Consider the following 25,923-nt stretch of genomic DNA (forward strand, 5'->3'; position numbering starts at 1 on the left):
AGGAACATTGGCCCTGTGCTAACATCTATTGCCAATCTTCTTCTTTTTGCTTAAAGAAGATTGTCCCTGAACTAACATCTATGCCAATCTTCCTCTGTGTTGTATGTGGGAGGCCGCCACAGCATGGCTTGATGAGCAGTGTGTAAGTCCAAGCTGGAGATCTGAACCTCCGAACCTAGGCCACCAAAGCATGCGAACTTAACCACTATGCCGGTCCCATGTGCTATCTTCTAATACTTAACCAAAACATATTTCTGTTAAGAATACCAAATTTAAAAGGCACAACCACATATTAAAAATTCATAACTTTCCTTTGAATACTGAATCATAGAAACATTTTGTTTATCAACCTGTATATGTTTTCTGGTCCACTGACTTTAAGTATCTTTGTCCAAAAAGTACAAGTCCAGAGTTCATTCACTATTCTGTTAAATAATTAGTATAGAGTAACAAGAAATGTATAGATTAACAAGTGTTACATATAAAGTAACAAGATTAGAGTACAGAATAACAAGTATAGAGTGTACAGAGCAACAAGAAATGTTTTCAGTTACTAATAACGGGATTCTATCTGTGACTAAAAAGAGAGAAATCTGGGACCATGTGATTGATATTTATTCTGGACTTAAAGTGATTTTTGTTATGGAAGCAGTCAATTGTGGAAACTCTCCTATACTTGTATCATTTAGGGGAACTGAGAACAGGACAGTTTATATTGTCATAGTTTGCTTTTAACATTTTCAAGTTTGGCTTTTGCAGCATTACAAAATCTGTAAACTTTAAGAATAAAAATTAAAATACTTAAGGTTTAGCCACATACGGTGAACCTATATTTTATACTATAATTATTAAACATATTGGTGCACTTAAAATACTAGAGAAATAAAGTCATTATTCAATAAATATTGATCCACTGTGAAATATATTCTCAAATCATCTTATTGTCTATACACTGAGGCTAATGATATTGTTAACAGAAATTAACTAAGGTCTTAAGAACTCCTATTATTCTTAGTGTTTTCTTTTTACTCATAGTCAGAATGCTGTAATCAAAAGGGAAGAATAAAATATTTTTGATTGAAGCTTATTGGAAAAATGTTTTATGTTCTATTCTCTGCATATAAAAATAGTTTCACAAAAAACATCCTTTAAATTTCATGAAACTGAAAATTCTGGTGCATAATAATTAGAATTTTATATCAGAGGATATAGCTGTCAGTTTTTTAAATGGCTTCTTTTATATTTCAATTAAGTTTATGAAACTGAAAAACTACAAAAAGGAAAAAAATCTACTTAAATTAGTGTAGATTAAGTGGTGACCATTATTGCAAGGGAAATACTATGTCAAGGAAATGGCTCTTTGTTTTGTCCCAAAAGTGATAAAAACACTAAAGTCAATAAAACTGTTAAAATAAGTCTCAGTAATTACCGAGATCAAAATCCAGTGGCTTTTTATTAAACATGAACTTTTGTTCTGCCTTCTGCAATACGTAAATAGTGCTGACAATTGGTTTGTGAGGCACTTGCTACAATAAAATGTAATTGTATCATGAGAGAAAGGTGACAATCAGGAGATCATGAAAAAATTACATATTCTCACTGGTAGTTAATTAGCCATGCAAAACCTCCTCAAACAGATATTCTCTTCTATTAGGAATGATTACTATGCAGGCCTACAGATGTCAATACCACAGTCATTCAAATACTTCTTTCCCTACTAATTGAAGGTTGTAAAGCTCTGGTGCCAAGGTTTTGCTTCCAAAGAGCTAATTTATGACTAGAAGGATATTTTATGTCTTCAGTTGCAGCAGCTACAAAATTCAGCAAATCAGAACCATCTGTGCACTGATACTTGACTCACCATTCATCTAGCAGCCTATCAGTCACATTAGTTTGCATCCTGCATTCTTGGCTGATGAACACTTGTGATGATCCAAAGTTCATAAGGAATATTAAAAATGAACGGCATCCTGACCCTACCTTATTGTACATGCATCAGGAAAAAAAGCCCTCCTCACTTTTTTTGCATATGGATAGTGTCAAGGAAGAAATGGACATTGAGTTGCCTGTCGAGTAATGTTGCTGAAAACAGTCTCAGGCTCCACCCCTCTTAAAAAATGTTTTAAGGTCTAATTCTTTTATATTGTTTCAAGTTCTAATTCTTTTTCTTTTTTAAGTTGGTATGAGGGAGTCAGTTGAAAGATAGCAAAGTAAAGGAGGTGTAACTTTAAAAAAATAACTTTTTAAAAAAGAGTTGTTTTGTTTCTATAGATTGAAATATTAGCACATACAAATAATCTGGTTAAACCTAAGAACATTGTTATCACCACCAAATTATGGCCAAACTGGTAAGCAAAACCAGGGAAATAACTAAAGAAAATCTGAAGAAAAGCAGCCAATCAAGGTTTGCATGAACAAAGTCAGATTAGCCTTTAATCTCACATGGTCGTATCTCTGACATCAGCAACTGCTTTCTTTCTTTAACAGTACACAATAGGCCACGGATCCTGCTATTTTTTCTAAAAGACAATAGGTCAAAAGAAATTTCAACAAAATTTCTTGGAGCTGAGTTAGGGGAAATAGGAATTAAAAATAATAAACTGGGTTGTCACACTCATTTTGAGACCTAAAAAAACTTCATTTGGTGGAAAAGTGTCACAGAAGGTAATCAGAGGATCCCAGGGACCCCATTACTTACTTGTTGATTGTGTGGAGCATGCACATTTACACTCTCTCCTTTGGTGGAAAATTCCAGTGGTCCTAGAGGTATTCCACCTGGGTTCAGAATTTTCTTGAGCATTTGATAGTTTGGTTTTTCATCATATGCTAAATTATGAGCACATGCCAAATACTGGGCTATTTCACCTGTGAAGTATTAAGTTTTTTTTTTTTACATGTCATTCATAATTGGCAAGAATTGTCAAGACTCCAATATCCTCAAAATCTCTCTGTTCTTTCTTACACGTGCATGCACACGCACACACACATCCTGAAGAAAACTAAGAACGAACAATTTGTTGAAAAGCACTTTTTTAAATGATATCCACAAACTACTGAAATATAGTGACCTACAGATTTGATAAGATGCGAGAAACTGGTAATTTTTTACTTATCTTTGTTGGTATGTTTACAATTCACTAATCTTATCAAAGGAAGCAAATTTTAAAAATTATAGTTCGTGATTTTGATTTATGAGGTGCAACTAACTACATGAATAATATAATAGACCAGACATGCTTCATACTTTTTTTATGTTGAAGTTTTTAGCCACCACTGATTTCAGAATTTGCCAAACCTCCCTCATGTCCTCCCTCTCTAGCTAGCCTAGTGTCTTCCCAGCATAGTCTTCCTAATTCAGAGCAGAAGGATGAGAAATTGCCACCTTTTATTTTTTCTCGAATGTAATCTCTTCCCTAGAACTATACAGTAACCTCCCTACCCCCAAACAGTTATGAACTACAAACTTTTAAATGCAAGTAGAATTCGAAGCCAAAAGTTACAAACATAGCTGCCTTAAAACAAATAGTTTGTATTTTTGTTTTAGGCAGACGTTCAATCTAAAATCAAGATACAAGTACATGATAACGCCACACACTAAAAACTGGCAAGTTTTCATGTGTTCACAGCGATGTTTAGATACTCCACAAACCAGTGGCGTATTCACAAGCCTTTCCCTTTCAAAAACTTATCACTGAGCAGACACAAGTACCTCTTTCTCACTAAGCTGTCTATATCCCACAGCGGGAAAACCTGGGAAGCTTCGTGGGTTGGCAAGCGTGACTTCCTAATCCTTCACTTCCCCTTCAGGCCTACCTCCATTCAAGTGGGGAACTGCACAGACACTGGGGTCCACTCCCTACAGGGAAAAATTCCAAGAAGAACAGTCATCATCTCTTTCCCCCTATGATGGTCAGAGAGTGACCCTTTTACATCATATTGCCCACAGCTGTTTTCTAGGAACATAAGGCTGTGGCTAAAATGAGAACTCTTGACTCCAGGGTTTTTGTTTTTTTGGGATACTGTGGCAATTATGGAACCTACTTTTTTCCTCTCTAATGTATAAGACTATCAAATTCTGTTATCGAGCATTCGATCAACCAGAGCTCTCTTAACTAGCAAGTGCTGTGGCTTCATCACATTTATAACTCAGGTTGCCAGGAGAACTTTGGGGGCATCCAATTCGTGTGGGGATGATTGAAAAGAAAAAAGATTGATACACATTCACTACCATTCTAATGTAAATACTCCGTTGTTCTCTGGTCCTTTCAGGATTGGTAAGCCAAGTTTGGTATATATTATAATACTATTAACCAAAAGATCCCAAATGGAGAAGAGAGCTGAATATGTTGAGAACACTTTCCACAAATCCCTGCTAGAAGACAACGGAAGACTCCTCCCACTCCACCAGCTGATGGCAGCTGTGCTGCAAAGGCTTCGTGGGTCTAGGGCTTGAGAAAATAGGGTACCAGTGGGGTAGGAGAGGGAGAAAAAGAAAAGAGCCTCCTTGGTTATAAATTTATTATCATAAACCTGAAAGCTTAGACTATGGTGATGTAGTACTGGCTTAAATGTTAGCCTTTCAAGGATTTATTATATTAAGTACACTTTTTAATTTACTAGCATATTTCCAGAGCTATAAAACAAAATGCTTTGAGTAGTATGAAATTATGATATTCTTGAATCATCTGCTTTTTAAGCTGGTGAAATATTGAGTATCATAACTGACTATCATTTCAAGAGACAGAAACTTTTGAAACTATTATTATTACACTAGTTGGACATGCATGCTGCAAAACTTCTTGGGTGTTTTATTTCATAAAATGCCTTACTAATAAACCTTTTGTAAATCAGATTAATTTTCATGCTTGCAATACCACTCTCCTAAGCACAACCAACTTGAGACCTTCAATTAATATTAAAGTTTCAACATTTTGTGCTTTAGAAATAGAAATCTGCATTTTATAAAATAATAGTATACACTCAAATAAATGGTTTGTACTGAAAAAGAGGAACACGGCACTCCTCCCACCATTTCTTGCATCACTGACACCTTCTTAGCTTATCTCGAGCAGTAGCAGTGTTGCAGAATTTACACTGGCCCACAAGCATTTATCTCATACAACCCAGGGCATCTGGGCTTTCCTTTCTAATCCTAAACTGAACAGTTACCTTTTGCACAGGAGGGACAGGAAAGGTGAGGGAGATATACAATTAAAACAAGTTCTGACATCTCCCCATCTCTCTTTTTTGCTGTCCTACTGAGTAAAACATAAACTGTATGACTTGGTAAAAATGCCAATGAGAATATTAGCCAAAAAGGAAAATTGCCATTTTGACCAAATTACTCATGAAATTACAGAAACAAAAACCTTTCATCCTTCAACCCATCCTCCTAAATGAGAAAACTCGCCTGTTGACCCCCTAATATCAGACGAAAAGGGCCTACAGAAGTGGGAAGCAGAAGACTCGCACTGGGCAGGCTTGGGGACTTGGGAAATGGAGGTAAGGAAGCAGAACTGGTTTGTTCGTCTTTTGTTTCCCATGGAAATGAAAATTTTGGTTTCTGGTCAACGAAGGGCTATAAATATAAGTTTAAGATGATTTAACTCTCCTTTTAAACTCTCAGATGGAAACTATTATTTGACCTTAGCTAGAGGGTCAGTGTACATATTTACTTTCATAAGTCAGCTAAAAGCTAACTTAGAGATTGCCCAATATAAATAGAGCAAGATTCACTCTGCTTATCTGTGCTGAGAAAAAGCAAGGCTGACAGCAGAAGCGGGCTCTTTTCTATAAGACAGTCTAACTCAGTTGTTAAATTGGTGCTGAACAGTGTGCCATGCATGCAGACACAAATGACAGGCACTGGGTAATTCTGAATGGACCTATATTTGTACCGATAATACTGTCAATTAAAGAATTCCAAAATGGTCTATACTAACTTGAAAGAGAAAACCATTTAATGAAATAGACCTCCAAATCCCAAGGTCATATGCTATTGCCAATCCAAAAATTTTTTTTGTTTTGTGAGGAAGATTAGCCCTGAGCTAACATCCGATGCTAATCCTCCTCTTTTTGCTGAGGAAGACTGGCCCTAGCCTAACATCTGTGCCCGTCTTCCTCTACTTTATATGGGACACCGCCACAGCATGGCTGGACAAGCGGTGCGTCGGTGCGCTCCCGGGATCCGACCAGTGAACCCCGGGCCACCACACAAAGCGGAGTGTATGCACTTACGCCACTGGGCGGGCCCCCCAAACTTTTTTGCTGGCTGTTCAGTCAAGAGTGTAACCCAGGTCTAATAGCCTTCAAGTGTTCAATGATTTGGTTTTTCAAATTATTGACTGATCAACTTTATCTTCTTTCAACAATATACAGAGGAACAAAAACAAAGTCAACTCTAGAAATTCCAGATACAGTTGAAACCTGTGCATGATTCCCAAAACATATATCTAAACAAAAATGCAGTCAGCAGACCCTAGGATGCTGTCTAAATAATTTCTTGTGGCATTCTTGTGTTCTAATGTCAAAGAGGATCTAAACATTCTCTTCTCTAGTAACCTATCCATAACTCGGAAGATTTTTCCTCCCACCCCTGTGGGAATGGCAGTGGGTGGGTTAAGCAAAAGCTACAAAACAAGAGTGACAATGTGGTGACCTGTAAATCATCTAGGAGAAGGAAGAAGTTATCATCTGACTTACAGCAACTGCTTCCGGAAGGAGCCCATTTAAGTACTGACTCAGGGAGCTCATCTAAGAGACTGAAACAAAACAGAGGCATGCACAATGAATTTGTTTGCAATCCTGTGACTCACTGTTTTGATTAGAAAACAAAACTCGAATTCTGTGTTGGTGGGTCACCAATATCGTGACTTACAATGCTTTTTTTCACCCACTTGTAATGGGTGAGAGGGTAAGTGGAGGTGGGGGAGACCCCTCAATTCTCATTGACCAATTTTATATCAATCACCTCGAAACTAAATGTAGAATTACAGTATAGATACTTTAATTCAAAGTTTGTACATGTAAAAATGTAGAAGCAGGGATATCTGTCATGATTTTTTCTTAAAAACAATAATAAAAAATATGTAGAAAAATTGTATCTGGATTTTCAGGATATTTTTTCCTCAGGTACTTACCATTGGAGAGGGGTAAATTATTTAATTACTTAAGAATATTGTTCTCCATTGGGCAGTGTTTTATGCTATTCCATGATTAAACAGGTTAACAAGAATATTCACAAACAAAACGAACCAAAAAAAAACCCATTAACCTAACACTTTCCAGTGTTTTAGACTGAACAAGTAAAACTCCCTTAAGTTGCTTCAGCCACAAATCTATAAACATTCAACTAAAATTACTGATATGAATGTTTGACTCACAAACTCAAGCACTGGCAGAACTGCAACAATAAATGCACTGCTCTAATATCACCCTGTGTCAGGAAAAGAAAGGGCATAAGAGATAGAGTATTATGGTTGAATATGCAAGCATGCCCTTATGGGAAAATTCAGTGTTATGCCTTTTCAGTAAGTTGAATAAATTGTGATTATGTATTCTATACTATAAGAAGTTTGAAAATGTCTACGGTTTACTTTAATTGTAAACTACATAATATGATATTAGCTTTACTGGTCTATAGGTTTATATTAGTAATCAAATAAAAATGAAGATACTAACTTATATAAGGGTCCCCAAAATGTAAATGGAGGTTATGTTTATTAGCATTATATTTTATTATTTTACATGATATCTTATTATTATATTTGAATATGCACATGTAGGCACATTCATTAGAGATAACTACAATGAATGCATCTATATATGCATATTGATAAAAGACTAAAATCATAATAGTATGTCTTATTAAAAGAAAAACATAGATATAATCATTAGAATTAAAATGCTAGTCTTTTAAATAAAGTATATTATTCAAATTAGGTAAACTGAGGTGGAAAATTGGATACCAAGACTGTTTATATGTGCCCATTACTGTGGTTTGACTTGACCCATATATGGAAAACTGTCAGTTACATGAGGGTTAATATGGACACAGCAATCACTGTAGTAAATCACTGATCAGACAGTTCTAATGCTGACATGGAAATGTGTTAGTTTTGGGTAAGGAACTGGGATGATCAAGATTCCAAGTGGAGAAATATTTCAGGTACTATATGTCAGTATTTACAAATGTCATCTATATTATTCTGCATCTGTAGGCTAGCCTTTCTCTCTATTAAGAACTGATGCCTTACTGAATTTAAAGATTAATTTCTGTGGGTCAGCTACCCCTTTTGTAAACTTCTGTTGTGACTTGCCCTACTTAAAACATAGCTGCCTTTTCCAATTATGATATTATATCTGTGGATAACTACTGTTGAGCATATCTTGGTATATAATGAAAAACTGGCTAGTCTGTGCTACACGCAGTTGACTTTTTCTTAGGCCTGATCAGTGAGAAAAAAGTAAAATAGTAACACACTCTGTTCTCAGTCTGACCTAATTCTCATGCTAACTGATTATAGGTGATAAAAATTGAATGTAGTATATTAAAAATGTTTATGTGGCTGCAAGGTTATCTCTTATATAAACACTTCATATGAAAATTTTATTTGTTTCTTTCCTAAGAAACAAAACATACTCTCTCCAAGACAGAGGATTAAGAAAGAGGTATGTTGCTCTCACTTGAAAAATATCAGCCCTATTTGTCCCATTTCACATTGTTGCTTTGCATAGTTAATATCGATCCCACCAAGCTCAGACTACCTTCATATCCTTGTACAATGCTAATTTTAAAACATTCTTCCTTGAAAATACCATCACCTAGAACCTAAGCTTTGGAAAACACTATGTAAAGGAACCAAAATTTCACTTTATATTTTGCATAACAACTCACGTACATGTGATTTCATAGGTGTTATCTTAATGGATTTTATGTCTGTAAGCTGTTTGGTTTTTCTAAAAATGTTTTACAAATTTAAGAAATTTGCTTTGGTTATCATGTTGGGCAACTGGCAAACTTCTCTGGGATATTAACTCCCTTTAATGTATCCCTTCAGACCTGCTGCTGTACATGATGGAATACTTGAAAATCTGTACTTTGTTTTAGCAGTCTGGACAGCCACAGGGTCCTTCAGGTTCCGTTCCCAGGGCAGTTTCCCACATAACCACCGCAGCAGGCAGTAGCCGAGGATTTCAAGGTCACTTCGTCTGGACAGGGCTATAGGAATAAGCATTAAGAAAGAAAAATGAGGGATAAGCAAGTTTTGAGAAATACAGAAATCGCCGAATGAACTACCACTGATGAAATATGAAAAAGCCAAATGGGCAACGTGTTTTGTTTGTTCAGCTGGAGTAAAACTTAAACGCCCAGGCGTTTGGCCCCCGTCCACAGACAGGCAGTGACTTGTTGCTGTTGAAAGTAAGGGTCAGTTTCCTTACCTCGTCCAACTTCATCCTTCCTTAGTCTGGCCTGTCACATGAACTTGATCTCCATGGCCTCTGACATGATCCAGACAACCCATAACCTGGCACCAACACTTTCTCAAAGAGCCAAGCAGTAAAACAAAGAAATAAATGTCTGCAGCTAAATTGCTAACATATGTTCCAGGAAGTCCATGGGGTCTGCATTGGTCATGCAGAGACCCTCTGAGTGCAGACTAAACACTGATGGCCTTTCCTGTTCCACTCACACTAGCAACATTTGAAGTGGGAAGAATATGACAAAACTGCCATCTAGTGTGCAGAATTAAAAAACAGGTCTGCCTTAAGATTTTTCAATTAAATGAAAGTACAGGATAAAATATGCCTACTGTTTTGGGTACATGGTTCTAAAATTTTACAAATATTATTCTTAGATATAAGCAGTCCTAAGCTAAAATTCTGGCTCAAATATCCTAAACAGAAAATATAAAGGTGAGGCAATGAACGGTGTGCATGGAGGGTGGTGGCAGAGGTGGCAGGAAGTAGATTTTGAAGCCAAACTGAGGCTTTCAGAATTTAATATAAGATGTTTTCATTAAAAATGCAAAAAACGTAAAAGAACGTTTTTAGGCCACTAAATATCATTTATATCAAACTATTAAATGCTATAGACTAATTTCATCATAATTTTATATATTTTTTAAAGTGCCTTATTTCAAAAGATGGACAATGAAATCCAAGAAACATGTCAAATATAACAAATATTAGCGAAATAATGATTAAAACATTACAAAATCCCACAAAATAAACTCATTTTTTTAACCATTCAGATTGTTATACAACAATAGGCTGGTATTTACATTTCTACCATTACTTGAATGTTCATCTGTGTAGGGATATAAAAATCTCTTCAGTGCAATATGTGGCTGTTAAACCTGCTGTAAACAGGTATCCTATTTTATTATCTTTCATTAAATAAACTCTGAAAAGTCACTCAGTAAACTTAGTTTTTAATTTAAAAAGTCATCTACTAAGAACAAAGCTGCTAGCACACCATAACTACTTTTGGTTACCATGCATAAGTTATTATAAAAGCAGAAGACAAGATTAGCTCTTACACATACTCTATCTTAACTGCTATCAGAGTACTGGATTATTAAAGGCCCTTCAATCTAGCAGAATGCTACAGTCCCCCGGGTGCCATTTACTTTCTGCACAAGCTTCAACAATGTCCTAATGCAAGACTTGGCTCTCCTATTAAAATAAAAACATGATCTCTACCATGCTGTTTTGTAATGATTTCTTCAGTAATAAATCTCCCATTAATAATGGAATGGTTCCATTTGTACAGATGTGTTCACAAGTCCCTTTTCCATTATGGCAATTGCTGATTACCACCACTTAAAAAAATTCGTATCCTCTAATTTTTGAAAAATCATATTCTGGCACCTGTTTGGATGACAAAGGCTAGACACAAGAGGCCCTTTGAAGAAAAACAATCAGAATTAAAATGGCATGAACCTTTCCAGCCACTTCCCCTCACCCCCAAACTGAGGAATTAATTGATATGAAGCTGTAAGTAATGACAAGTCATTTAGATTTCTGAAGCCAGTATTTCATAAACTGGTCTTCATTTGAAATAGCCCTTAGAGAGTTAACTTTACTTCACTATTATAGCTTGGTCTTACCTAATTAAAATTATCACATTTTTCAACCTTTTACTTATTTTCTTTTACTGCACATATACATTAATAACTATAGTTAGGTTAATATTTTAGCACTGTTTCCACTAAGTTCTATAGAATTACATTTAATATTATAAAGAAAAATCCTATAGTCACTCTTTTCCACCATTAAACGGTGAAATAAAAGTATTAAAAATGTTTCTAAGTACATACCTCTCCCTGAAATTCCCTCCCAGAGAAACAAGTTTGATGTGTTTTAGTGAAGTTAAACTCTAAGACTCTACCAATGATTATGTCTTCTTTCCATCTACTGTACACAGAAGAGTAATTTTAATACCTGTTAAATTAAAAATAAATATTCCAGATGACAATATTAGCATCTATGTGTGTGGGATTAACACAATGAATTGATCATATATCTTTAATTGACTTTAAAATGTAGCATCAAAATATAGATGATATCACAAAATGATAGTAACTGTTGGATCTAGGAATTGAATATTTGGATATTTACCATATTATTCTATTATTTCCTATGTATTTGAAAAAAATTAAAATGCTGAAAAATAACTAGAATTGATCATAGTTGAAGAGGACTATTAATATTTAACTATAAAAATATTTTCTTAATTTCAAAGTTGAAATATATTATGGATTATTTTGTTTTTATGTAATTTGTATTTCTGTATAATTTATTGTAATGAATAAGGTTCTTCAGTTGCATTTGATAATTAATATAATCATTAACAGTATGTTTTCATATAGATTTCCTAAAAAAATCAAACTTTTACTTATGGTGCTGCTGCTTGGAAATGTAGCAAGATTTAGTTATTAACATTTTTCCTCTACATTCTCTCGTTAGTTTCTAAATATAATTTAGCATCTAATTTTTATTTAGCTTATTAATATGGAGCAATGTAAATGACTCTTGTTGAAAGCCTGTGGTGTTCTCAATTGCTCAACATTTCTAAATTATAAAGTATTGCCAAAGTTAACAACAACAATAAAAAACAAAAAGGCACAGGTGAGGACTTGAATTCTATTTCACTAGAAAGCAGATTCCAGAAACAGCTGACACTAGAATGCATAATTAAAATAAAAATAATTAATGGGATTTATGGAGCTGTTACTGTGCCAGACACTCTAACTGCTTTTATTTTATCTCATTTAATCATCCTAACAATAATATAAGGTAGTAATATTAACTGTTGACAAATAACAAAATAGAGGCTCAGAGAGGTTAACTAACCTGCTCAGTACCACAGAGCAAAACTGACAGAGCTCTGCACTGAAATGCAAGTCTTGCAGACTCCAAAGCCCATACTCAATCCAATAATTACTTTGCCTTCATCATTAGTTTTAATATCATTCAAAGAACATTACATATACTACTTCTATAGTTAGTAAGTCTTTGAAGCAGGCGTTTTAACTGAGAACACCAGAAGACACACTGACACAGAGACAGCTGTTTCGGCAAGGAAGAAACAAGCAGCAGATCCTAAGCTCTAAGCTACCGCACTAAACAAATCTTTCATGCAACTATCCTTTCATGAAACTATTTCTGTCAAACTACTTCACTCTGATGAAGAAGGGTGTTTAGTTAAAACATTAATTTATAAAGTGTTAAATGGTCCTTCCAAGTTGGTAGGAGAACAACAGAGAGGTTATCATAGTGAATTGGTCCTTATACTAAACACAAAATGGAGTAAGATTATCTGGGCCCAGTTCACCAAATGGAATGAAAGAGGAATTGGGAGAAAAAGAAGTGTTGAGTATTAATTCCGAAATGGATCTGATTATTTGCTAAAGTGTTTTCTGTTTAGTTTTGTTTCTTATATAGAGTAGCATGATGAAGTATGAAGGAAAACAAGATTTGGTAGGAAATAATAAGGTGAACTTGAAAACTTTTGCCTCGCGCAGAGTTTAAAAGTCCAAAACATTAGTTTATATGCTCAGAAATGACAATAAGAAAGCAGAAAACATCTGAATAAGATGCTCATGTAACAAAGTGAATGGTGACAATCTGCAGAACAAATTTTAAGTTTATTCTTATTTTTCCAACTAGTAACCTATGTTGTTCAGTATTTTGTCAATTCAGATGTATAAAGAGCTGGAAAATTTTATGGTGGCCACAATTTATTGCAATTTCAAAAAGGATATTAGGAAAGTAGAATGCAATGTGTCACATTTCAAATAAAATATTAAACCCAGGTCTCTCTAATTTTTTCATCACCTTTTAGATTCTAAGCCTTAACTTTTTATGAAACACTACTGTGCAAGGCTTAGGAAAAGTTATTCAACAGTGCAAAGATATCTTACATTTGGCCAATGTGTATTCTTAATCCAATCAAATAGTTCAAGACCTATGACACGACTTTAAAAGTCATGTCTAAGTGTCAAAATTGGGTTATGCCATATAAACAGAATATTATCTTTATTATTGTTTATTTATACATCAACCAAAGACTATTTATAGCAATCCAATTTACCTAAAAATAGAAATCAACGGTATGTTTTTCTGACTACTAACAGATCCAACAGATCAATAACTTGATGGTTTGCCTTAATATCTTATAATTGAAAAACGGCTTTCCTTTTTTGAATTATTGTTTAAGAAGATAAATATTGTGTAAACCATGTCATTTCTCGAAGTTTGGTAACACGAAAATACATTCTCAGTTTATTTCACATATATTTTGTAAGTTGGAGCATAGATTAAAGTGAAATGAAACCATGCAAGAAATAACACAAGACTTGGATTTCACATACCGTAGCAACTGGCAAAAATAAAAAAGTAAGTAATGTATCTCTTTCCTTGGTACTGAATATATCATATAAACAAATGGACATTTAAAATGCAATTTAGATATCAGATTTTATGGTCAATGATGTCAAATTAAAACAGGTATTATATACTCAGTGCACAGGTCTGAAGTATTTAAAAAAGCTCAATATGTTAAATGCAGTATATCTCTAGAGAAATTAGGTATTGACTGCATGCCTCAGTGAGTAGAAAAATCTACAAAAATCCATACCAGACATTGATCCAAATATTGCTTTTTAACATTACTAAGAATGTAACAAATTTTAAAATAGTATATTTGACACAGATATAATTCTCTTTAATTATCAGGCAACAAGCCCAAAATATGTCAATGTTTATACATGTTAGTTTTTATGAAGAATAAAAAATTAATAATAGAAGAAGTAAGCCCAACACATATTACTCTAATTTTACACTAAATAAAGCACTTCAGCACTCAGAAAATACCTTTAGGTCATAGAAGAGAACTGAATTTGGAATAACTGCAATTTTTAAAACACACACAGATATATAGATGTATGATAGTTCCAGGAAGAGTTATCTATGCATTTATCCATCTTTCCATCTATATCCATCCATCGCTATACATCTCTATTCATATTTTTTTGTTTGTAATAATACAAGCTACCTTCTTTTAACATAAAGTTGAACTAGAAAATGCTTAGGTGAAACTGTTGATTGGCACCTTATACAAGCTCTTTCATTACAAAAACCCAGCTAATCCACAGAAAAATGAGAGTTAGCTTTGGTTTCCTAATAACCACTACAAAAAGTAGCAGAGACCAGACAGTATGATCAGGTTAACAGTCTCTGTTAAGTGGCTAATTCATAAGTCAGTGTTACACTGAAGCCTGACTATTTCCCTGGGCCTCATCTGATACACAGCAAATGATTTGACAACTATATGTTCTATTTCCTAGTGATAACTTGTTTTGCTCTTTATGTTTTCCTTTGCATTATCTTTCTCAGTATTTATTTGATCTCCTAGTTGGACTGGTACAGAAAAGATTTTTTCTGAGATTAAACCACATAGTGACTATACTGAAAGTAAACACATGAATATTTATGAATCTGACCTTCTGCATTTACCTACAGGATTTATGGCCCTGTTTATTCTGTGTTCTAGATATTACTAAATGATTATTTCATTTCTAATAAAATCCTAAACTGAAATGTTTTATTTTGGAACTCTAAATGCAAAATATTAGAAATGAATAGTATTCAGACATTTGAGGATATCAAATCCTTCACTTTATATACCACACTAAAACTGCATATTAAAATTTCAGCAAATATATATATATGTATGTGTATGTATGTGTGTATAAATGTGTATGTATATGCATATATATGTATGTATTAACATCTATAAGTAGATATAGATATGCCTATAAGTTTCGTGTAAATTATTTTTTAAATGCATCAAGGGAATCTACTTTTTATAGGAATCTTGTGAAACCTATGCTAAAAGTGAATATTCACTGCAGCATATAACTTTCCAGCAAATACCAAAAATACGTAGTGGAGGCTCTCCCCTGAAAGGTCCTCCCAGGGAGGTAATATCATCTTTCTACCATCATTAGCAATTCAATCTTCTCCCCAAAGACCTAGCATGGTGAAATCTACTCAACTCATCAACATATATTATTATTTAGGGAGAAAAAAACTTAAATGGACTAGAGAATAAAAATTTGTTCAACTCTTTCATGAAGATAGCACAATGAAAACACTACCCTAAACTATGGAATAATTGTAGACGATTTTCAGAATTACCACAGTCCAAACATTGACCAGACCAACATCTAACTACTCTACTTCCCACTCCACAATTACAATGGTTTCTTAGCTATTTTAATTGTCAAAACTAGATCAGATCAGTATTAGAGCTATCATTTGAAATAAGTGGCCCAATCATAAGTTAATATCATTATTAATATAACTGGACCAATACTTAAGAATCTGTATGACAAATTTCCAATTATACTACTATCAAAAAAGTATTTTCAGGTTTCTAAAAATTCTGTCATACTAATAAATCTGGCAAAAGTAAAGAACAAAATTCATTGAGAGTGAAAGAACTCTAAATTAAAAAAAAAAAAACACTATGAATGAGCATTTGACTTTTACATTTCTTAAATCAATTAAAGCCATGTCCCATTTATATCTTTAAACGCTCACTGATTTATTAATAATGTAAATGGTGAAAAATTACACAATATTACCAAATTTCTGAGTGATCATTACTTTTCCAACCAGACTATCTTTGAAAGAAAACGCAGTGATTTCTTTTACTCTGATCAGGAGTAAAAAAGCTAATTTCCATTTCAGAAAATTTAACCTATAATTCTTCCTGAAAGGAAGGAGGTATACAACCGACACACTTGTTTCACTTTGTCATCAGCCTACCTTAAACGAGTGTGGGTTTTAATTGCTCCGGAAAATGATCAAGACCCTCTACATTTCATGGTCAATGGTCCTTTTAATAGAAAAGGCAATAATATACAGTTGTTTGCACCAACTAAAACTCGTTAGAAAGTATCAGTTTAGGGTAACAGTTCAACAGCCATTAACAAGTGCAAATGTCTAATTGCCTTTTAGTGAAAATGTGGTCATTTTAAAGCTGTTTAAAAATTATTTGTATGGCTTAGCATATTTGATAGTACTTTTATAAACAAAGTTTACAAAGAATATGATTTTGAAAGCCAAAGTTTTTCAATAATCGCCATTTTTTCACTAGCATAATATTAGAATTGACTTTTTGTCTTGCTGACAGAGCAAGTAAGAAAGTACAGTTGCATTGACCATATTGATTGTGAACAAAGCAACCATCAGTGGGACTCTGCACCATATATTTTCAATATTGACCTCCTACTTCCCTTTCCATGGCTTTCTGGGTCGGCTATTGGATTTGGACTGCAGTGTAATAAACAGCTAAGGTTTAATTAATGGTAAATGAATACAAGACATAGGTTATGACTTTAACTAATTAGGGAATTGTTGAATTAAGTCTGCCTTGGAATGCAAGGCAGTATAATCAATATCCAATAAAAGGACTATGTATGTAATTTACCTGCAAATGTGTTTCCAATACCATCAAAGTGAGTTTAAATAAGTAAGATATATGAAAGGTGACGAGGAGAGATTTCCACAAGTTAACACTTTATAGTTGCAGGAAAGATTTCCTTATTGTTGAGAGATGGTATCTTCTAAAGCTTTGATAAGGGCACAATGAAAAACAGGAATAATTCTTCACATGTGCACCTTTACCACATCTGTGATATTCACTACGGCATAAAAATTCAGTTGCTGACCTCCAAGTTTATTCTATACAAACTAGTAATTTCTGCCCAAAATGAGCATCAGTTTTTGCTTACTTGATACCCTTTTGCTCCTTTCTCACTTGTCACTCTATATTTCCTTTCTCTATTAGAAGAAATATTCATTGGCATACAGGAATTCACTACTTTTGATAAAAATGTCACCAATGCTCTGACTCTTGATTCAAACTGACTATGCAAAGGTCATTTCATGGAGCCTTATTACTCTTTAATCATTCTTCTGAAGTAAAAATAAGAAAAAGAAAAAGAGAAACCTACCCACTCCCCTGTGGGCATCCAGGCTGGTAAACTCTATTGTCCCATTATGGCCTTTCCTAGGATTTTCCTGATACTGTTTGTGGTTCCCATTGGGACAATATCTGTAGCAAAGTCCATAATCTGCAAGATAAACCTGGAAGACATGAACAGACAGATGAATAATGCTTTTGTCCTCTGAAAATATAACCTTTATAATTAAGTCTTTAGAAACTGAGAGGTTAAGAACAGCCTCAGATCTACATTTTATTAAACCAAATGGTGCCTTAGGATAACATATATACAACTGGGGGCCATAACAACTAACTTTCCAACTTAAATCCCTACTTCATCATGGGTATATCTTGTTTCTGAGTTGACTTAGGTTTTTAGTCTTTTTATTTCGCTCCTAAATTCCCTTCCCTCCAGGTGGGCATCTAGACATCATAAACCACAATATGTCTTTTTATCTGTATTCATCCAGCTTATGAGGCTCTGCCTTTACTTGTAACCCCTTCCTGTAACATAAAACTATTTCAAGCAGGGAGGGGAGATGAGAGCAAACAATCTAAAAATATTAACCTAATGTTATAGGAGTCTCCATTAACAGGAAGTATGAAAATAGTGAACAGATTGTAAGAGGTAATAACTCTTTAAAAAAAAGAGACAAAAAAACACCATCATGTTGTCTGTGTTTAAGAATGGAACATCAATGCAGTACTTCTGGCCTTTCAGACCGATCCATATCATCACTGTTATTTTTGTAAGTCAGTCAGAATTGCAAGCAGGGTCTCCAAACAGAATATAGATTGTTAGAAGTCAGATAGCAATTCAAGTGAATTTTTCTTAGATTACTTTTGGAGAGAGAAAGAAGGGCAGAGCAGTAGTTTTACAGATACAGCATACCCTGTTATGACTAGACATTTATTCTGACATGTAATCATAATATAGTAATTCCTGACTATCTGTTACTATGCTTCCCCCAAAAAGAAAGCAGTTTTAATTTTTAAAATGTGTTGTTTCACACATATTTCTTTAAAATGTAGGGATTGAGGCAATGTTTCATGATGTAGCTTCAAGACAATAGAGTATTACAATACAACTTGCATTTTAAAATATATCTATTAAAAGAAAACTCAGTATTTAAATGTCAGTTTCTTTAAGTTTTTGGTTTTATGATAGCCTAAGTAGGAGATATTTTGAACTTCAAAATATAAACAGCAGAGTTTTCTTCATTTGTTGGAGAACATAGCTTGCTAGAGCGTCTGAAAACATGGTATTTCAGTTTTGTCTCTCTCGCCCACAGATGCAGTTTCTCAACGTGGCCTCAAATGTAACTGATCTCTCTGCCCTAAGTAACTAGACTTCAGGATCAAATGTGTAACTGGTTGCTTGCTTTCACTATGCATTTTTATCTTGATGTATTTCAAGAACTAAATAGACTTCATTTTGCAAAGTAGATATCCTGAAAATGTACATGTTGATAATTTAGCAAATGGACACATATTTTAAATACACTAGTTTACTATTAAAAAAAAAAAGAGTTATCAAGGAACTTTTCAGGTAGTCATTAGCCAAAAAAATCAGACCTAAAATTTATGGAGTGCCTAATGTGCACCAGACAGCATGCTAAGAGCTTTATTCATTGACCCAAGCCATCCTCACAGAAATCCTCAGGTAGGTACCATTGTCTCCATTCTACTCATATGCAAACTAAAGCTTAGTGAGGTTACGTGACTTGTGTAGCAAAATGGAGCCAAGATTCTATCGCAGTTCTGACTCCAGAGTCTTCACTCTCAATCAGTGTCAAAGGGAAATTGCACTGGACACGTTAAGTAGACAAGAAAGACTTTATTCAAGGCCACTGCAATAGGAGAGAGAGACTATTGCAATAGGGCAGAGAGACTGAACTCAACTCAACTGAAACAAAAGGTGAGAACGTTTTGAAGCACTGGGGGTGAGCTAGTGGAAAAGTACTGGAGGACATCAAGGGGAAACTGGTCAACGTGACTAGGTTATCTACATTTGCTAATCGGTGCTCAGGCTCCTACCCTCTCTCTGAGTCTGGGGGGACAGGGACACAATCCTTCTTAATGATTACATTTTAAAGGGATTACTCTCAGATCCTTGAGGTCCTTGAGAAACACATTCCAGTGTTGTAAAACTGGGAAGAGGCTGGGAGAAGATTTACATCTCAAAGGGGCACAGAAAGAATTACAATTTCAAGTTTTCTTAGGTAAATGATCTAGGAAAAGGGAAGACAGGAGCCTATAGTCAGGAAGACACCTTTCTAAAGTTTAGTCAAGGGAACATTAAGGCCTTCTTGGTCATCACTGAGCTATGAGCCTCAAGCTTGTGCTGAGTTACTCAAACTTTGAAGGGCAATGCAGGCTCTACATTTAATATAAATATAAAAAACTAACAATATGGTAAAAAAAAAAATACACTAATCATTTGCTATTTTAGTTAATGAATATTTCAAACCTAAAAGTGACTTAAAACATCCATGGTTGCAGCCTCAAGGAGCATGCACTCTAAGAAAGAAATCACCAGCTCTCAAGCAATAATACCAGGTACTATCCAACCAACCAGGAATGCTCTTGGTGGTCTTTCTGGTGAGAATACTTAAGTCCTACTGTCTTAGCAAATTTCAATTTTACAATACAGTATTATCAACCAGAGCCACCATGTTATACATTAGCTCCTCAGACCTTATTTATCTTATAACTGAAAGTTTGTACCCTTTTACCAATCTCTCCCCATTTCCCCCACTCCTTAGTCCCTGGCAACCACCATTCAACTTTCTGTTTCTATGAGTTTGAGGGTTTTTTTGTTTGTTTTTTAGATTACACATAGAAGTGATACCACGCAGTACCTGCTTGCTCTGTCTGGCTTATTTCAGTTAGTGTAATGCCCTCCAGGTTCACCCAAGTTGTCACAAATGGCAAGATTTCCTTCTTTTTTTTTTTTTTTTTAAGGCTGAATAATATTCCACTGTATACACCACATTTTCTTTCTCCATTCATCTATCAACAGATATCAGATTGTGTCCATACCCTTGGCTATTGTGAATAGTACTGCGGTGAACATGGAGTACTGATATCTCTTTGAGAAGATTTCGTTTCCTTTGGATATATACCCAGAAGTGGGATTGCTGGATCACATGGTAGTTCTATTTTTAACTTCTTGAGGAACTTCCATACTGTTTTCCATAGTGGCTGTACCAGTTTACATTCCCACCAACAGTGTACAAGAGTTTCCTTTTCCCCACATCCTTGCCAGCATTTATCTCTTGTTTTTTGGATAATAGCGTTGCTAACAGTTGTGTGCTGATAGCTCACTGTGGTTTTGATGTGCATCTCCCTGATGATTAGTGATGTTGAGCACCTTTTTATGTCCCTGTTGTCCATCTGGATGTCTTCTTTGGAAAAATGTCCATTCAAGTCCTTTGCCCCGTTTTTAATTGGATTATTTGTTTTTTTGCTATTGAGTTGTATGAGTTCCTTGTATATTTTGAATATTAACCCTTATCAGATATGTGGTTTACAAATATTTGCTCTCATTCTTGATCTATTCATTTTGTTGCTGCTTTCCTTTGCTACGCAGAAGCTTTTTAGTTTGATATAGTCCCACTTGTTTATTTTTCCTTTAGTTGCCTTTGCTTTTGGTGTCAAATCCAAAAATCACTGCCAAGACCAATGCCAAGGAGCTTTTTCCTATGTTTTCTTCTAGGAGTTTTATGGTTTCAAGTTTTATGTTTAAGGCTTTACTCCATTCTAAGTTGATTTTTGTGCATGGTATAAGACAGGGGTCCAGTTTCATTTTTTTCCATGTGCATATCCAGTTTTCCCAACACCATTTATTTAAAAGACTATCCTCTCCCCATTTTATATTCTTGGCTCCTTTGCCAAAAATTGACCATATATGCACGAGTTTATTTCTGGGGTGTCTATTCTGTTCCATTGATTTATGTGTCTGTTTTTATGCTAATACCATACTGTTTTGATTACTATAGCTTTGTAACATCCTTTGAAATCAGAAAGTATGATGTCTCTGGCTTTGTTCTTTCTCAGGATTGCTTTGGCTATTCAGGGTCTTTTTAGTTCCACACTAATTTTAGGATTGTTTTCTATTTCTGTGAAAAATGCCATTGGAACTTTGATAGGGATTGCACTGAATCTACAGATAGCTTTGGGTAGTATGGACATTTTAATAATATTAATTATTCCAATCCACAAGCATGGAATATCTTTCCATGTATTTGTGTCTTCTTCAATTTCTTTCATCAGTGTTTTATGGATTTCAGTGTATAGATCTTTCATGTTCTTGGTTAAATTTATTCCTATTTTATTTTTTGATGCTACTGTAAATGGGATTGTTTTCTTAATTTCTCTGATAGCTCATTGTTATTATATAGAAATACAACTGATTTTCGTATATTGATTTTATACCCTGCAACTTCACTCATTCATTTATTAGTTCTAACAGTTTTTTGGTGGAGTCTTTATGGTTTTCTCTATACAATATCATGTCATCCACAAACAGAGACAATTTTACTTCTTCCCTTCTGATTTGGATGCCTTTTTTTTTCTTGGCTAATTGCTCTGGCTAGGACTTCCAGTACTATACTGAATAAAAGTTGTGAGAGTAGGCATCCTTGTCTTGTTCCTGATCTTACAGGAAAAGCTTTTAGCTTTTCACCATTGACTATACTGTGGGCTTATCATAATCGGTCTTTATTATGTTGAGGTATGTTTCTTCTAGACCCAATTTTTTGGGAGTTTTTAGTCATGAAAGAATGTTGAATTTTGTCAAATGCTTTTTCTGCATGTACTGACATGATCATATGATTCTTAGCCTTCATTTTCTTAATGTGGTATATCACATTGATTTGCATACGTTGAACTATCCTTGCATCCCAGGAATAAGTCCAACTTGTTCATGGTATATTATCCCTTTAATGACTGTTGAAATTGGTTTACTAATATTTTGTTGAGGATTTCTGCATCTGTGGTCATCAGGGATATTGGCCTGTACTTTTCTTTTCCTATAGTGTCCTTGTCTGGCTTTGGTACCACAATATTGCTGGCCTCTTAAAATGAGTTTGGAAATGTTCTCTCCTCTTCTACTTTTTGGAAGAGTTTGAAAAGAATTTTCATTCTGATTTTATTTATTTGAGTCTTCTCTGTTTTTTTCTTAGTCTAGCTAAAGGTCTGTCAATTTTGTTTTTCTTTCAAAAAACCAGCTCTCAGTTTCAATTGATCTTTTCAGTCTCTATTTCTTTATTTCCACTCTGAAATTTATTATTTCCTTCCTTCTATTAACTTTGCACTTTGTTCTTCTTTTTCTAGTTCCTTTGTGTGTAAAGTTAGGCTATTTATTTGAGATCATTCTTTTTTTCTTAAGGTAGGTGTTTATTGCTATAAACTTCCCTCTTAGAACTGCTTTTGCTGCATTCCATAAGTTTTGGTATGTTGTGTTTCCATTTTCATTTTTCTCAAGGTATTTTTTGACTTCCCTTTTGATTTTTTCGTTGACCTATTGGTTGTTCAGGTGCGTGTTGTTTAATCTCCACGTATTTGTGAATTTTCCAGTTTTCCTCTTGTAATTGATTTCTAGTTTCATACCATTGTGGTTGGAAAAGATGCTTGACATGATTTCACTCTTCTTATTTTATTAAGACTTGTTCATGTCCTAACTATGATCTATTCCAGAGACTATTCCAGGTGCACTTGAGAAGAATGTGTACTCTGCTGCTGTTGGATAGAATGTTTTGTATATGTCTGTTAGGTCTATCTGGTCTAATGTGTAGTTTCAGTCCAATGTTTCCTCATTGATGTTCTGTGTGGATGATCTATCCATTGTTGAAAGTGGGGTGCTGAAGCCCCCTACTATTATTGTTTTGCTGTCTGTTTCTCCCTTCAGATTTGTTAATATATGCCTTATATATTAGGTTCTCCAATATTGGGTGCATAATTAGTGGTCTTAATAAAGAGTTGTGGGAAGGATTCAAATAATCATGGAAAGCTGTTGAACAAAACAGTAAAACAAACAACTGTCTATCCCCACTCCCCCATATAAACCTTTTTTTTTAGTTTGGATTTTTATCTACTAGTATAGTATATGGTTCAAAATATTTATATTCTTACAGATTCTATGAGAATTGGATAAATTCTCTAAAATTCTCATGAAAGTTTTACCGCTAGCATCTATCAATATATTTTTAAAAATATAGATTGCGAGGTACCGCTGAAGAAATCTAGGAAGAACTGCATTTAGTGGGTAGAGATTTGATACAAGAGAAAGTAAAGTCAATAATTTGTCCCAAGTAATCAAAATGTTAACAAAGTAATTTTACCCAAATTAGGTCAAAGTGAGAGTTTCTACTAAGATAACTTGGTAGAAATACACAATCTAAAATTTTGTTAGAACAATTCAAAGAAAGAAAAAAAAAGGATGGGAAATGTTGTCACACAAGATAAAGAAGCGGGGAAAGGAAGTAACATTTGTGGAGGTTCTAATTATGTGATAATCCCTGAGCAAAGTATCTTTCACAAATTCCAGGCAATCACCCAGCCAAGTAGCATTGGTCTCATTTTACATTTGAGGAAGCTGAGCATCCCAGTGGTTAAATAACTTGCCCAAGTCACAGCGCTAGCAAAGGATGGAAGCAGGATTCAAATCCATGCTAATATGATGTCAAAGTCCATTCTCTCTTTTCTAATACAGAATTTGGGGTTTGTCCATTTCTGAAATTTTGCTGAAGTCAAAAATGAGTTTAAGCAGAACTGAATCTATGGTAGGGGTTGCAGTCTAGGTCCTGTTTTTGTATGCCCTTGAGCTAAGAATGATTTTTACATTTTTATAGGGTTGGAAAAAAAAAAAAAAAAAGAAAGAAAAAGAATATGCAACAGAGATCCATATGCGGCTCACATCGCTCATAAAAGCCTAAAATATTCACTACCGGCTCTTTACAGAAAAAGTTTGCCAACTTCTACTCTAAAGTAAAACTTGGTTTTCAGTTAACTTTTTAAATATTATCTCTTTTTTCTGTGAAATCAAAAAAAAAAGCAATTAGTGAATATTTTTTACTTTAAGTATAAATATATATATAGTATCCCTGGTTTTAGGAAAGCCTGTATTAGGAAACTCAAGATCCCCAAAATCAGATAGGGGGTGATTATTTGCATTGTAATAAGATGAGACATAGGAAAATTTAAATATCTAGCTCCCTAATGTATTTCAAATGATTTTCTTTTTATGCAAGTTTTCTGAATTTGGTAACCATTTCCTTTCTCCATGAGAAAAAGGACAGCCCTGCCTGCTTCTCTTTACTTTAATCCCATAGATCTTTCTATTGCACTGTACTGGCTCTCACATTTCCATAGGGTACTCATTTTTTTCTCACCTTTCTTAGATGTGCATTTTGTTTTTTTACAACTTTGTGAGGTAGGTAGGGAAGATGTGTGTGATTATCCACATTTAACAGATGAAAAATAATGTCATACACCCAAACAATGCAGGTCATCCAGTATTCACTAAGTCCAGCTTCTACAAAGGATTTTATTGTTTTAATGAATTTCTCAGCCCCCCAAAAAACACCTAATCTGAAACTAATGCTCTCATGGACTTTCAATTCAATATTTTCTTATTGAAAAGGTAGTGTGGCAGCCACTGAGGTGCAATCCCATCAAGAAAGAAGTGGCCTTTCACTTGTCAGGAGTGCAATTAAGCTGACAACCTCCAGTGGCAGGGCCATTAGGAACTGCCACAGCATGGGAGGCATGGCCACAGTGTTCCTGGGCAGCCCCTGCCAAAAATGATCATGGTGGGCATACTGTGTGGCCATTTCTACTCAATGAGAGACTCTTCTAAAGGGCATTCTTTGCTCCGATGCTCCCTAATGGGTTGGCTGAGACTTTGTCAGAACTATATCATAGTGTGAGCTCACCCTGCCCAATCGTTCTTGTCCTCTTTCCTTACACTGGTGTCATATCAACACCCCACTCTGAAAGATTTCCTTGTCCAACTCTGCTTCCTTTCATCTCTTATAGGTATATACTTCCTTTCCCCAATAAAGCCCTTGTACTCCTAATTCTGTCTCGGCATCTGCTTCTCTGAGAACTGGATTTGACACAGGTGGTCAGTAAATCATAGCCTTGATTAAAAGTGCTAAACAAATGAAGATGAAAAACAAATTAGCCTTTGATGACCATCAGACTTTCCTAAACTAAGCAGGCCTGTCTCAAAAATCAACTTCCTATTTTACCTAGCCAGATTTGCACCCACATATGCCACATTCTCAAGTTCTGCACTTAGTTAAGCCTTTACTTCCCATCTCCTTAGCTTCTTGATGCTTGCAGGCTCTTACACTGCTTTATTTTTCCAATGGATGGGTAAAACTAGTGATTAAAGAGCA

The 25,923-nt window shown here is 34.6% G+C and overlaps 1 protein-coding gene across 5 annotated transcripts in view; it reads right to left on the minus strand.

Annotated features, from left to right (window-relative positions):
* The window catches only part of VRK2 (VRK serine/threonine kinase 2), a 110,443-nt gene that overhangs the window by 18,904 nt on the left and 65,616 nt on the right, over positions 1 to 25,923 (minus strand). For all 5 annotated transcript variants that reach the window (XM_014791487.2, XM_087436717.1, XM_087436719.1 and 2 more), the window contains exons 8-11: positions 17,529 to 17,661; positions 9,100 to 9,220; positions 6,703 to 6,761; positions 2,699 to 2,865 (exon numbers count right to left, since the gene is read on the minus strand). In XM_014791487.2, coding sequence (XP_014646973.1) covers positions 2,699 to 2,865; positions 6,703 to 6,761; positions 9,100 to 9,220; positions 17,529 to 17,661 — 480 coding nt within the window. The remainder of the gene's footprint in view (positions 1 to 2,698; positions 2,866 to 6,702; positions 6,762 to 9,099; positions 9,221 to 17,528; positions 17,662 to 25,923) is intronic.

This window comes from Ceratotherium simum, chromosome 11, assembly GCF_057802395.1.
Source record: "Ceratotherium simum simum isolate JZ-2026a chromosome 11, ASM5780239v1, whole genome shotgun sequence".
Lineage (NCBI taxonomy): Eukaryota > Metazoa > Chordata > Mammalia > Perissodactyla > Rhinocerotidae > Ceratotherium > Ceratotherium simum.